This window comes from Parasteatoda tepidariorum, chromosome 11 (genome assembly GCF_982258835.1).
Source record: "Parasteatoda tepidariorum strain Cologne lab strain chromosome 11, Ptep-v5.0, whole genome shotgun sequence".
Classification (NCBI taxonomy): domain Eukaryota; kingdom Metazoa; phylum Arthropoda; class Arachnida; order Araneae; family Theridiidae; genus Parasteatoda; species Parasteatoda tepidariorum.
In genome coordinates this window covers 49,140,149-49,154,601 of record NC_141765.1, presented here as the reverse complement: position 1 = coordinate 49,154,601, position 14,453 = coordinate 49,140,149, and the positions used below count along the sequence as shown (strand labels likewise).

The 14,453-nt window shown below is 26.7% G+C and overlaps 1 protein-coding gene across 2 annotated transcripts in view; it reads right to left on the bottom strand.

Annotated features, from left to right (window-relative positions):
* The window catches only part of LOC107451042 (carbonic anhydrase-related protein 10-like), a 295,406-nt gene that overhangs the window by 190,595 nt on the left and 90,358 nt on the right, over positions 1-14,453 (bottom strand). For both annotated transcript variants that reach the window (XM_071187499.2, XM_071187498.2), the window contains exon 3: positions 9,799-9,870. In XM_071187499.2, the coding sequence (XP_071043600.1) occupies positions 9,799-9,870 (72 nt within the window). The remainder of the gene's footprint in view (positions 1-9,798; positions 9,871-14,453) is intronic.

Here is a 14,453-nt window from a genome sequence, read left to right as displayed (position 1 = left end):
AACAATATTCTAACGTACATGTGACACATTTGCATTTTCGAAGGATGGAGGTGTCCTGTGGTGCTTGTCTGAGTAGCACACTAGCCAGGCCATTTTCAGAATTTTGTTATTTCATAAATTCACGTATATAATAAAAATGCACAATATTTGCAAAAGTAAAAGATTTTTATTACGTATCAAATTTGATTCTTCATTAAAGCAGCTTATGATATTTAATGTACAATTGCATGCCTATGTTACTTTGAATTTGAATAATGGACAATTGAAAATAAAGCAATCAGCATTTCAATCAACAAATCTTCATCATATGAACCATAATACTGCGCAATCAATTTTAAGAATTACGATTATATGATTAAAATTAGCACCCGATTTCCAACACATTTGTACAATGTTATGATACATGTTGCAATAAATTTAACAATTTACCTACATTTTTAAAAAAATTTTTTGGTTAGATGAGATTTTACAGTGAGAAGCTACATTGCATTGAGAAAAAGGTATTTTAAAAACTACCAGAATAGGGTAAAATTTACCGTGTTCTCTGGCTCTATGGGAGCTTCAAAATCATTTTAAAGTAAAGCTTTTTTCAACGTAACGCTTTGGTAATGACTCATGTTGAAATTACCAATAAAATATGGTTTTATTATGATACTGCTAAGCAGTAATTTTCGTAAAATTAAAAACCACTCTACTGGGTAGTAAACTTAATAAATTTACTATCCATAAGAACTTTGAAAAACCGTTACAACAGTGTAGAGTTTATTATTACTGTTTTTAGAAGAAAAAAATACGGATTTTACAATATAATATAACTGAGATTGTGAAATGGAAACTAAGTCCAAGAGCTTCTTTATATAAATATTTATATCTGTTATTTTCTTAGCTCTACAATACATTTTCAAAACTTAAATGCTTCCCTAGATTTAAAAATGTTGAAGACGCAATGATTTATATTGCGATGGGTAATGACAAAATATAAGTTTCCAATTAGTTTCTATCAATATTATTTCCCATTTATTTAGCTGAAAACTTAAGTCATATCCTAATCACTATTTCTTAAACAACTAAAAAAAATGATCGTCTAGTAAGCTCTTAAATGAAAACTAATGTCTTCAAAGTATTGAGTATTTAGGAGACAAATTTATGGATTAAAAAACATCAGTTACGTAAGTAATAAGTTATGTGATCTTTTCCTTACGAAACAAATGCTAGATGAATCAGATTATAAATATAAATCACACAAAGGCAAACTAAGTTGACGGTAAGGAAAGACAAAAATCTTAAAGAATTAAACGCAACGTTTCTCCAAATAATTAACCTTCCTTAGTAATTTTTCACACCCTTTCTCAAAAATGTTTTACGCGTCAGAGGATACTTTACTTTTTATATTTTCGAAAGGAGATTCTTATCGTTTGATAAAGACAATTTTGTCTCATTAAAAACGCTTGTTTCACTAAATCATTTTATCCTATTGCAATCTTTCAAGCTGAACATTCAAATGCAGCCATTTAAAAAAAGAGAAATAAATCACAAACGCTAGTTACAGCTCATTTAATTTCTAAGATGTATGTGCGTGTTTTTCTGCATTTATGATTCGGCCGTTCAGAATAAAAACAAATTTCTTAATTTAATATATGAGAATAAATGAAAATTGTCTTAAATCTTCTTGCTTTTCTAAATTTCTTTCTTTTTTTTTTTAGCCAAGCACATATTTGAAAAAAAAAGTATGATAACCCTTTTGATTAGTTTCCTGAAAACTAGCATGATTTTTTTTTTTTTGATAAGATAAAAGTATTAATAAAGAAATATTATTTTCTCGTTAGGCAAGTTAAAGTTTTGAGAAACCTTATTCTTGTGACTTATCGCGAGAAAAATATTTTTTAGAGTATCGTTTTACTTTTGTAATGATGGAATAATATCATAATTAAAGAGTTTTACAACAACGGGGTTGAATACTTTTAAAAAAAATGGACGAGCTGATTCTTTAAACAGCGTTGTTTTCTGTTATAAAAATCAGAGTTTCTTATTTCAATACAATTATTTCTTGAATGAAGAGTAGAAAGAAATTGGAGTACAACATTGTAAGGAGCATTGAGCAAACATTTTGCAAATAAATAATCGTTAATATTCTTCCATTGCTTTTTTAAATATTTTTTCTTATGACAAATCTGTTATAATGAGCTTTAAAATTTGTCGAGGTAAAATATTTTATTGTTAAAATAGTTTATTTGCGTTCAATTTATTATGGTAATTCAAAAAGAGACACAATTTTTTGATCAGTTTTGTACAATTTGCGTCCTTTAAAAAATAGATTGTTTTCACAAATTATATTAAATTATTAATAAAGTAATTATGGTGAAGGAATATTCAGAGGGTTCCATTTTATGTTGAGATGGTGGTTCAGGTGGTTGGAGTTTATATTGTATAGTGGGCCAAGTTGAAGAATACTGACAAATTGAAGATTGCGATGAAAACAGAAGATGATGAATATAATACTTGAACTGGATCAGAATTAATAAAAAGCTTTTATTTTATATACTTGCAGAGCTCGAGGTACCAAATATACATATTATCCATAAGAATTTCAGTTGAATCAATTTTGCATAATAATATTAATAAGGACAGGCCGTGGGAGACAAATCAACCTGCCTAATCAAAAGCCAAATTAAAAAGTACGTGTAATTTGTTCCCAACGGGCACAGAAGCATGTTTAGGAGATCCAAAATTGGCGATTTAATAAATTATAACATAGCCAAAACAAAGCCAACCAGCATATCAATATTGGGTTTAAAATAATACCTTGGCCATCACGAGTCGCCAACAAATTTATGAGAATTATTACAACTATGCAACTGAAACATTTTTGCGGTTAGAAATTAGAATAAAAGTTATAAATAGATTTTAATTTTGGATTAGTAATGAAATAAAAAGTATCCGTTGCATTGATCTATAAGAGAAGGATAAATATTATATGTTCATGTTCGTTTTTAAAAGATTAAGTCTTTGATTTATTTTAAATGTAATTCTATTAATAAAAAAAAAGCTTAAGTAATGAAAGATATTTTAAAAGATAGAAAATAAATATGTAATGCCAATTGTGGTATCACAGTAATATAATTTTCTGTTCTAGTAACGATAGTGAAATTTAAAAAAAATGACTTTTTCAAAGTGATTTTGAATTTTTTAAACGCTTTGGTATCGAACATTTGCTAAGGAAATTACGTGAAATTTCATAATTTAGCAAATGAATATTCAAAACATATTTGAATGAGGAGCAGTATGTTCTTCGAGCAGTAAATTGAAATCCATTTCACATTTAAAAGTAGTTTTTTTATTTCATTAAACTGTATAGGGTGATGGAACTTTATTTCTGAAGTACTTAACATTAAAAATAAGATATCTTAAAAATCATTTATCAATAATTAAAAACTCATTTATTGTTTCCTTGGAGTTGTTTTCTTCTAGAGTTTATTTCAAATGACGAATAAAAGTAAAAGCATTTCCTCAACAGCCCATCATGAGCTAGGAGGGCCATGGAGGTTAAAGTTCTACGTGACCAATGGCATGATTACAGCAATATCTTCAACATTACGCAAAGTTTCCTTTTGCTCAATCTGAAACTTGGTGGGCTTTAAGTAGCTACGGAAGATTTCCCGGAATTCTTAATATTGATAGGTCAGTGCCTTACCTAGTATTTCATTGTCTTTTCGAAAAGCAAATACTATTTTTTTTTTACTTTTGCGGTGATTTTAGTACTCTCTTTAAAACAATTTTTTTTCTTCAAAAATATGTCTTTATATTTAAAAATAGTTTTTTTGAAAGATAAACCGCTTTTGGAGCAGAGAGATTAAAAAATAGTCTTAATTTTTTTCAGTACTTTTTTCTAAATTTAAGTATTAAGTTATTTTTTAAGCGGAATATAGTATATCATTTTACATTTCTTTGGGATGTGAACTGTTGTCTAACATAACTTTGATAGCTGCAATTTTTAATATATTTCTAACAGAAAACAAAAATGAATTTGTTCAAACTAGGATTAATTTACGTTAGAAAACATGTAAAATTGAGCTAGCAGAATTTTTAATGGAGTAAGAATGAATATTTTCGATCCAAATTTTTTTTTGTTGCTTCTTCTAACTATTTTCATGTTTTCCTACGAATGTGTGTAAGTTAACTTACAAAAATTTAACTCAATTTCCATCGGTATTTTTTTTAATAACTCGAAAATTTTTGGCACGTAAGAAAGCGGTATCTAAATTTCTGCACGATAATTGATTAAAATGCAACATCTAGTTAAGGCATAGTTCTAATTAGATATTTTTGTTTATTATATCTTATCTAGTTTTATTTATACTGAATCTTATCATATCAATATGCGACTTTCATGTTTTAAAAGGATTGTTTATGTTTCTTAAAAGGAATGTTTTCTATCGTGAAAAAAATAATAATTCATTTAATCCTACTCTTAATTAATTCAATCATTAGTATTTTTCCCCGATTAAAGTTACGATTTATTAAGTTATTTATAACTTACACTACAATAAAATTAAATGTTTGAAGCAGGTTTAATATGCAAGCAAGCTCAAAATTTTCTCGCCAAAGAAAGCAAAAGCTTTTTCTTTCTTTTTTTTCCCTTTTTAATGTGTGACAAGAAAAAAAGAAGAGCACCAAAAGTAAAAATTAAAAAAATAAAAAATTTACCAATTAAGATAATTAAAATTTTAAAAAATTTAACTGTAATGAAAATAATTAAATAATCCCAAATGAGTTTCTGCTAAATACACTTTGCTGTTAATATTAGTTACAATTCTCATGGCTTGAACAAATTAATTAATGTATTCTTGAGATATTAACATTTCTTCCTCATTCTCTTGTCAATATTCATCCTGTAATTCCAATGGAACTATAAATATTTTCTTCTACTTCTTTTAGATATTTGTATCTTACAAGAAATGTTGTACTTTAATTTTATTCATCTAATTAAATGAACAAATCATACATTATTTGATCCTTTTCGAATGTAAATGTGTATTTAAAGCAAGCCTTATGTTTCAGCATTTCGATGGGTCTGATTTCAGTTTTAATAGCCTGTCTAATTGAATTTCTAAACAGTTTGTATACTTAATTTAAAAATTAATTTTTAAAAGTAATTTAAAATAATTCATAAAACTTACTTATTAAAAATTGTAGAAGATACATTAAATAATTCATGTAAATAATTTTTCAAGTAATAATTAGATCAAATAATTAGATTATATAATTTACTACATGTGATTAACTTGATTAGATTCATAATTTAATACAGACCAGATAAATGACTTTATAACAAATAATGATTTAATAATTCAGTTATTAATAAAATTTATAAATCAATATTCGAATTTCTTATTTAATAATAAATATATAACTTGCTAGGATTAATTTTTTTATCATTCAGACATAAAATAATCCTTTTAAGCTCGAATAGATTTTAAACAAATATAACCTTTAATTAAATGATAAAAGTATTACTGGTACTTATATTGACATTAAGTTTCTACGCAAAAGTAAACCACTTTTGCTATAAAACTAATTAAAGATAGGAAAATAGTATTTTTAATTAAAATTCGGCTTAAGACAACATTGGACTTTTACCATCTTGATAATAAAATTTTCACCGGAAAGTAATATTAAAATAAATTGTGAATATTTCCAGTAATTCCACCCTCATCCGAAGCAAATTCAACCGATCTTCCCATTTAAAATTGTCGATTAGACTACATCAAAATGTTCATACTAGCTCAAGTAAAAGTTTTACTCGTTTCTTCAATTGTGTTATGCAAATTTACAGAAAATGTCAGCCAGAAATGACGTAGAGATCTACTCAAAGCAAATAACGGTAGGGGAATTTTCACGCAACAATTCCAAACTTAATAAGAGAAAGTAGAGTAAATTTGTAAAGATGGGGGTTGTAAAAGAGCATTCTCTAAACTAGCCCATTACAGCGCGAATAGTAATGGGCCGATGCCGTGAGCAATTCGTAAAAAGGAAGGTCAATCCAATAAAAGACTATATTGTGAGCAGGATCAAAATTTTACAAAAGCACGACCAAGCAAAAACATTTTCTTTTGATTCGAGGCTCTTTTGTGTTAAATGTATAATATAGAAAGTTCACGCAGCAAATGTGTTCAAAGATTTATTTATATTCCATGGTTACTTTTCTTCTTTAGATTTGGAATTGTATTCAAGGTGAATTTTTCATTTTTTTTATTTATTGTAATTTCGCTAAATTGCCTCATTTTTATGAATTTCATCGAAAATTGGTGCAAAATAACTCTTAATAGTAGACAGAGAAAACTGAAAAAAATTGTCAGCTTCGCAAAACAACACTTTTTCCGTTTCATTTTTAATGTGATTTTGTGGAATTGTCGTGGAAAAATAGGTATTTTTATATTGAAGGTTGTTGTTAGGGTAACTAGCACGTAAAATCTTTTGAAATTCTTTTCTTTTTTTTATTTATTTAATTTGTAGAACTACAAATACAATATAAATTAATTTTTATTTAATTTCCTTATATTGAAATTGCTCAATTTTGCATTAATAGGTACAGTTAATATCGTTAAATGTATAATATAGAAAGTTCACGCAAAAAATATGTTCAAAGATTTTTTTTATATTCAGCTATTACTTTTCCTCTTTAGATTTCGAATTGTTTTCAAGGAGGTTTTTTCTCGCTTTTATTTATTATAATTTAACTGAATTGCCTCATTTTTAGGAATTTTATCAGAAATTGAGGCAGAACTGCTCTTAATAGTAGACAGAAAAAACTGGAAAAAAAATTTTCGTCTTTACAACACAATAGCTTTTACGTTTCATTTTTAATGTGATTTTGTTTAACGGTCCAGGAAAAATATATAATTTTGTATTGAGGATTGTTGTTAGGGTTACCAGTAAGTAAATGCAAATTTTTTGATATTCTTATTTATTTATTTTTTACTTTGTAGAACTACAATACAGTATAAATTAACTTTTATTTAATTTCCCTCATTTGAAATTGCTTAGTTTTGTGTAATGTGTACAGTTAGTATCGGGTAATAATAAAACCTTCACCATCGGCCAGAGGGCGACTAAGTTTTACAAATGGCAATTAGAAAGTTGCATGTCAGCCATCATCCAATAGCCACTTTAATTATTGAAAATGCAATGTGCATTTTGCAAATGCAATGTACTCTTTCGTAAAAACATAACTATGGATATTTTATGTTAGTCTGAAAATGTTTTTTTTTTCACAGAATTTTCTCAAAATCAATTTTCATGACAGAAATGAACCATATATTGTTTATAATATATTTAGAAATACTTTAAAAGAAATGCTTAATATTCCTAATATCAACAGTTTTCAGATTCCTTTAAAATGTCCAAATTTTGAAAATTACAAAGTTTTAGATTCTGCCCACTGTTGAGATGTTTCAAACTGGCCATAGAAGTGTAACAAAATGTTCTATTTTTGCGTTATAACAGTTATCATTTTGGAAAAGTCAATATTTACTGAAAATAATATGAAAAATTTATAATATAACAGCTTCATTCAACTTTATAGTTAATATAATAAATTAGCATTTTGTCGATATAACATTATTTACCAAAACTTTCAAAAGTTTCTTATTTATTACATTGACTATGATCATTTTTGTAATATAGAAAGTTGTATTACATAAAATATTGAAAGATTTTGAAAATTCTGATCGATAGTATTATTAAGCTATTATTTATTTTCTTTTATAGAATAAAAAAATATATAAATAACAATAAAAAGCAAGTAAAAATTTGGATACTAAAGAAAATAAAAATAACTTTTTTATTTCTTTAAAAATTATAAAAAATACATAAAAAACGGATATTTCTATAATAGTGTAGATTATTGAAAATTGATCATAAAAAATCTATTTTTGTACCAAGAAAAAATATTGATATGCTTTAAAATGCAGCATACATAAATCGCACATCATATGCTATTTTCCAAAGCAGTTTACTTTTAAAATGAATAGTAATCCTCATTATTTTAATCTTTTTAATATTTTTTTAAATTGCGAAAAACTCTATTTAAAGGAAGGAAAGAATTGTATGATTTAATGAAATTTTCTTTTATGTTTAAGTTACATTCCTTTGTAAAAAGGAAAGCGACAAAACTTCTTTTGAAAAAAAAAATCAAAAATCCTCCTGAGTTTTTCTCTTAGCTCCTCATAGTTCATTACACTGAACAAAAACTTGAAACAAAGGAAGCGGCCATTTGATTAAAAAGTTCATTTACACATTCAATTTTTATTTGAAAGAGAAAACTTGATTCTTAAGTCAGAAAAATAAGACTAAGAATGCTAATTAAAAACATACTTTTTCTTAAACTTTATTATTTTTGTAATTTAAGAAGTGAAGTGGTACATCTGAGTTTATAACAATACGAATCTACGTTAGGGTTTTATTTTAAATACATTTTACGAGTTTATATAAGATGAAAGTTAGATAACTTAAATTCAGCTTTTAAAATATTTTTTCGTAATTTTAGCATTTAAACGAAGGAAAAGATTTAAACTTAGAGAAATACATGTTTTTTTATGTACATATGTTCCATTATATACTAACACATGTTTCATTACTTAATAAAACATTAACATATTTTTGTTTGAAGTACGCGTATTTTAGAAGCCTTTACTGACTACCACCTGCCAGTTTCTAATTATTTAATTTAAACCTTTTCTAGGTCCTACAATGTAAGAAATTCTTATTCAAATTACAGTAAAAAGTACCGGCACTCAGGGAGTCGGTACTTTTTACCGCAAAATTCAATTTTGCGGAAAAATCTGATAAATAGTAATTTTTGCAGTATATACTGTAAAATCACTGAACCCTAGAATTAATTAAATATCACTGTATGGATTATGGTATAAAACATTCTCCGCTAAAAATGTATTTTGCGAAAGAAATAAAAAATATTCCACAATATTTTTTTCCTTACGATAAAAAGGGTTAAGGGTACTTTTATAAAGAAAAATATTACAGATAACCTAAATTCAATCACTAAAATATTTTAATATAAATAATTATAACATCAATATTTTTTAAATTTCCTGCATTAAAATTATTCTAATTATGCACTGAATAAACTAGTTTCGTAATTAACAACGTCAGACAAGATAATTTCCGAATCATCTACTCTCATTTATTTTATGTTACTGTAATTCCGTTGCTGTTATTATTTCTAAACATGTCATAAATATATATCATAAAAACATGTCATACAAACATGTCTTCTCATAAAAAATAATTTTATTAATATAAAAACTGAAATTCCCGCAATAGTTTTATCAGCAGTAAATATTGACTAGATTGTATCAATTTCGAAGATAAGGATCAATCTAAGTTCAACCACGAATATATTACTCAATAAATAATGTATTTGATACATTTTTAAGCTTAGTTTTCTAATGCAATTTAAGTAAACATTGAAGAAGAAACTGCGTTTGTAACTAAATATTTCAGATAAAAGAATCCATGAATCTGACATGCTTATCTTGGTTTATTACGTCTTTACGCGTTCATTGTGGGATTTTTTTATGTGCAAAACTCCTCATGATTTTAAATTCTGAAAACTTTTTCAGATTTTTCAGATTTTCTGACATTGTGAAAATTTTAATGTTTGTATACATGTAAAATCTAACTCTTAACTACAAATTTCTTTGCATTACATCCAGTATAATTTTAATCAACATTAATTAAATATTAATAACATGAAGTATTTTTAGTTGGATGAAAACTTGCCTGATATTCCGTCATACGTCCACCAGTCTTCCCAGCTTGTTGATCCTCCCGAATAAACGTAGGTGGGAGATCCTGAAAAGAAAAAAGCCAAAATTAATTTACTGGCTACAAGCGTAAAAATTACAGCCAAAAATGTCAGTGGTCAGATAATCAGTACTCTTTGCCGCTAAATTTTATGGAAGAAAAAATCTGATAAACAGTAACTTTCACTGTAATATTTACTGCAAAATCACTGAATCACCGTAATTAAAAAATAGTACTGTTAAAATTCCGGTATAAGATTTTAGGGTAAAAATAGATTTTACGGAAGATACACCCAAAATTCTAGCACGTTATACTATAACTTGATCCGGAATTGTTACTTATTGCAATAATTTATTACAGTGTATTGGCAAAATAATTTAAAGGTGATATATAAGTATCACTATCATTTGATTTTTCTTTTTTGTAATAGTACAATACGTTTTAAATAATTTTTCCAAAGTTTTTTTTTTTTTTTTTTTGAAAAAAAGAGAAAAAATTTTTTGCTACAGAAGAACAAATATCCTCTAAAGCTTATCGTGCCGGGCATGGAAATAAGAGAAAAAAGTTCATTTTTAACTACCTTTGAACTCGGTATAATTTCTAAAATAAATAATGTACTGATTTTTATTGAAATGTTTCACTTTGTCTCCAGAAAAATTGAGTGTGAAGAAAATGAATATTTATTTATTTACTAAATTTATTTATTAATTTATTTATTTTTTTTTTTCGTTTTTTGTTTTCTTTATTGCAAATTAATTTATACAGCAAACACATGACCGGGAATTCTCCGAAAAACTTGCTTTTTTATATATAACTATGCAGAAGCTTATTTAATAAAATATATTTTATTTAATTACAAGATGTTATTACTTACAAATTAGTAGGTGAGCGTTCAACTAAAGTTCATAATTTGTTTGTTAAAATCACTTTATATTTATTTTTACACATCTTTGATGCAGTTCACTGCAAATATTTTAAGCAAAAATAATTTATTTATAACTTTTAATTAATTGCTGCTGATAATAACTTTTATACTCTATTTGTTTTATCAAACAGTGAAAATTTTGTGAATTTTGGTAATGAGATTAAAAAGGATTCTCCGTGCAACTTTTTATTGACCTAACTAAATGCTCAATAAAATGACCAACAAATGACCTAACTTTATGTAAGGTGATTTTTTTCCATATACATCTTTGTTTGCTGATTTTTAAACACTAGGATAAATTTCTTGCTTACAGAAAAAATTAGTCTCTTTTTGGTTGTAAGCTAAATTAAATCTGCAATTAATTTACTCAGTTTAGTGGATTTCTGAGAAGTCGTACATTTACTATTCATTTTTCTATTTCCTCTGATCTTACAATTATTTATCATGCTTTTATACGATGCATATACAACGTTGAAATTATGATAAAATGCTTAAAAAAATGTCATTTCCTTGGAGGGATGTTTAAAAAAATATAATCCCCATAAAATGTTTAAAAAAATCAATCATCCATTTAATACCCCATGATTACAAGAAAATTTATTAATTAATTTCAATTTAATTAATTACAAGAGAATTTAATAAAAAATAGCCAGTTTATTACAAAATATTTATTTTTATTTGGATGAAAGTTTTATTTATTTCAAGAAATTAGCATCTTCGGATCTGTTTCAATTTTATGTCAGCCTAAAAAAATTGCATTTTATACGTAGCGTTACAATGCAATATTAAGCATTGTATCATTTTTTAAGCATTTTTGTTCAGATTTTTTATAATTAATATTTTTGAAAAAATACGAAAACATTGACGTTTTTTAAAAAGGTTGCAAAATTAATTTAATTTCTTTTAAAATAAATACAAAACATCGGAATAAAAAATTAAAAATTAATGAGAAGATTATAAAAATAAATAGTTAAGCATTACCTAAAAATTGTTTTCTTTAAAAATTCTCCGATATTCCTTAAAAGAGAAAACATTCTACGTTTAGATACATGGTTACTTCATATGTTTTCAAAAGTGTATTCATGAGCACATTTCTCTCTATTTTTTCTTTCTTTCGTTTCTTTTGAAAATTTCAACATTGTAAAAAAAAAAAAAATAAAAAATAAAAAAAATACTCTCCTGTGTATTGTGTAACCTTTAAATCCAGTTTTCATCTATGAAAGAATTGATTCTCAAAAAACCTCCTGAATTTATCTTTTTTATATAAAGAATAAAGGTTGAAGAAAAGATTCGGTAAAATTCCCTTTTTATTATGCCTATTTAATGTGTCCTTAGAAAAAGGACTTAATGCATAGGCATTGAAGTATCTAGATTTCCAATTCCTTTATAATTAAATATATTAGTTTCTCATCAATACATTAACTTTTAAACGATAAATTTTAGGTGTAATTTAATAATGAGCTTATAGCATGCTTCTTTATAAAATTTGAAGTTAAATTCGTATGAAATAAAGTAATTTTGAGTCATATTTAAAATAACGCTTTGAATTAATAATATAATAAGATATTACTTTATTAAAAAAAATATGCAGATTGAAATGAAAATTGACATATTTCAAGTGCTCAAAAGTGGGAGGCTCGTTGTCAAGGTTTTCCAGATGTAAATGAGAAGAAGCAAAAGTGATTTGAGAGATAAAACGAAAAGTTGCTAACAGAAAATGGAGAAACAAATGGTGAGAAACAAAACTGAAAAAAATGCTGTAGCAGAAAGTGCAACAAAAATGAAAAATTAAAAAACAGAGCGAGAAAAACAACTGTGACTGAGATGGCAAATCAAAGTGAAATGCCTTTCCACGCGTTAACGTCCTTAACAAGGGAATCAGGGTTCATATGAATGAAGCAACGTTCTAGGGCAGCAATATAAGCTGATGTGACAGGAGTGATAATAATTTTGGCATTTTTGAAAATGAATTTATGCCCAAGATTCCAACAATGTGCAACAATTGAAGATTTATCGATTTTTTGATAACCGACATATCGTGCACCTCACGTCTAAAATTTAAAGCATGTTTGGTTTGTCCAATATAGCCAAGGTCGCACTGGCAAGACATGCGATAAATTCTTCAGCTATTTTAAAAACTGAATGTTAGGAGACTCATGGGCTTATAGGAGAGACTCACAAGACTTATAAAAGACTTAAATTTAAGTTTGTTAAAAGGGCCATAATTGACTTTTAAAGCCAAAACGAGAAAGGAAGTTAGCAATTTTTTAATAAACGGGAGAAAAAAATGGTAATTTAACAAATTCACGTGTAAGAATTAGAAAATGAGGGTATTTGGGTCTAGTGAATTTAGCAAAAGCTAAATCAACTATAGGAGGTTTAAATTCACTGTTAACAGCAAGTTTTCCGCGAAAGTTCGAAGCTTAAAGAAAAGGAATCGGAGCAAAGGTTAAGTGACACAAAAATGAATGTATGAAGTGCAGAAATTTTCTAAAAATAAAATTGATTCGAATTAAAATGAGTGTGCAAAGAGATAGCAAAATGTTTACGAAAAACAAAGGTGAAAAGTTATCAGCGTGTTTAGTTACAGGAACATCTGAAATTCTGTAAAGTTGAATCAATTTATGCAACTAAAATAAATTGAATGCTGAGGTTTACCAAGTTAACAGCAGAAAATAACTCTTGAGAGTCTGTATCACTGATTACTAAGACATTATTCTACTAAAGTCTACTAAGACAATAAGACTGCCGTCAGATATTTTTTCCATCATGACAATTTGAAAAATTTAAAAGCTTTTTCTTCGAAATAATGCATGAATATATCACAAAGAATGGGAGAGAGAGGAAGTTGCCCATGACTAAATCCTCAGCTTGTTTGTAGAAAATTACAGTTGAATTAAAAACCGTATGCTGAACACAGGAATTGACAATGGAAATAATATTTTTAATTTTAATAAAATTATAGTGAAATTCTTGCTTCCGTAGTTTTAAACAATCAATAGCACTAGAAATGGGGACATTAGTGAGGGAAAAAAAATAACACCAAGAGAAAGCATAGTTTCGTTAGAGAGGAAATATGTGCTAGTTTGAAAACAAAATCATAGGAATTTTTTATAGCATGGATATTTTAAAAGTTAGAGATGAGATGATGCTACCTATATAGCGAGTAAGTTTACAGCACAAGGTATCAGTGTTAAAGACTATCAGTCTAAAAACCAGTTAAGGTTTGTAAACTTGAGGGAGGACATAAAAACAGGCACGATTTTAACAGAACGAATAGCATTACGTTTAGTGCAGTCCGAGAAAGTGAAAGATTTTTTTTATTTTCTTTTGTTCTTAATAGTAGTAGAATGAGAAAGGTTAGAGTTAGAAGACGACATATTTTCAACATGATTCTAGTAATCAGATTTGTTGAGTATAGCAGTTTACCCACCTTTACCTGCTTTGGTAATGAAAATGCCAGAATGAGAATTAAGTTCATTAATTGCTTGTTTTTGAGGGTAGTTGAAATTAGATTTATTTTAGGACCTCTTCTTGTGTTTCACGAAATCTAATAGAAGATAAATAAAATTAGAAGAATGTTGGGTTAATGGTTTGACTCTAGGAAGCAATTGTTGATTATCCAAATCAGATAATTCAATATTTTGCTAAGCTGCTGAATTATCGAATCATTTTATAACCTTGCAAATGCTTAAAAGAAACGTTT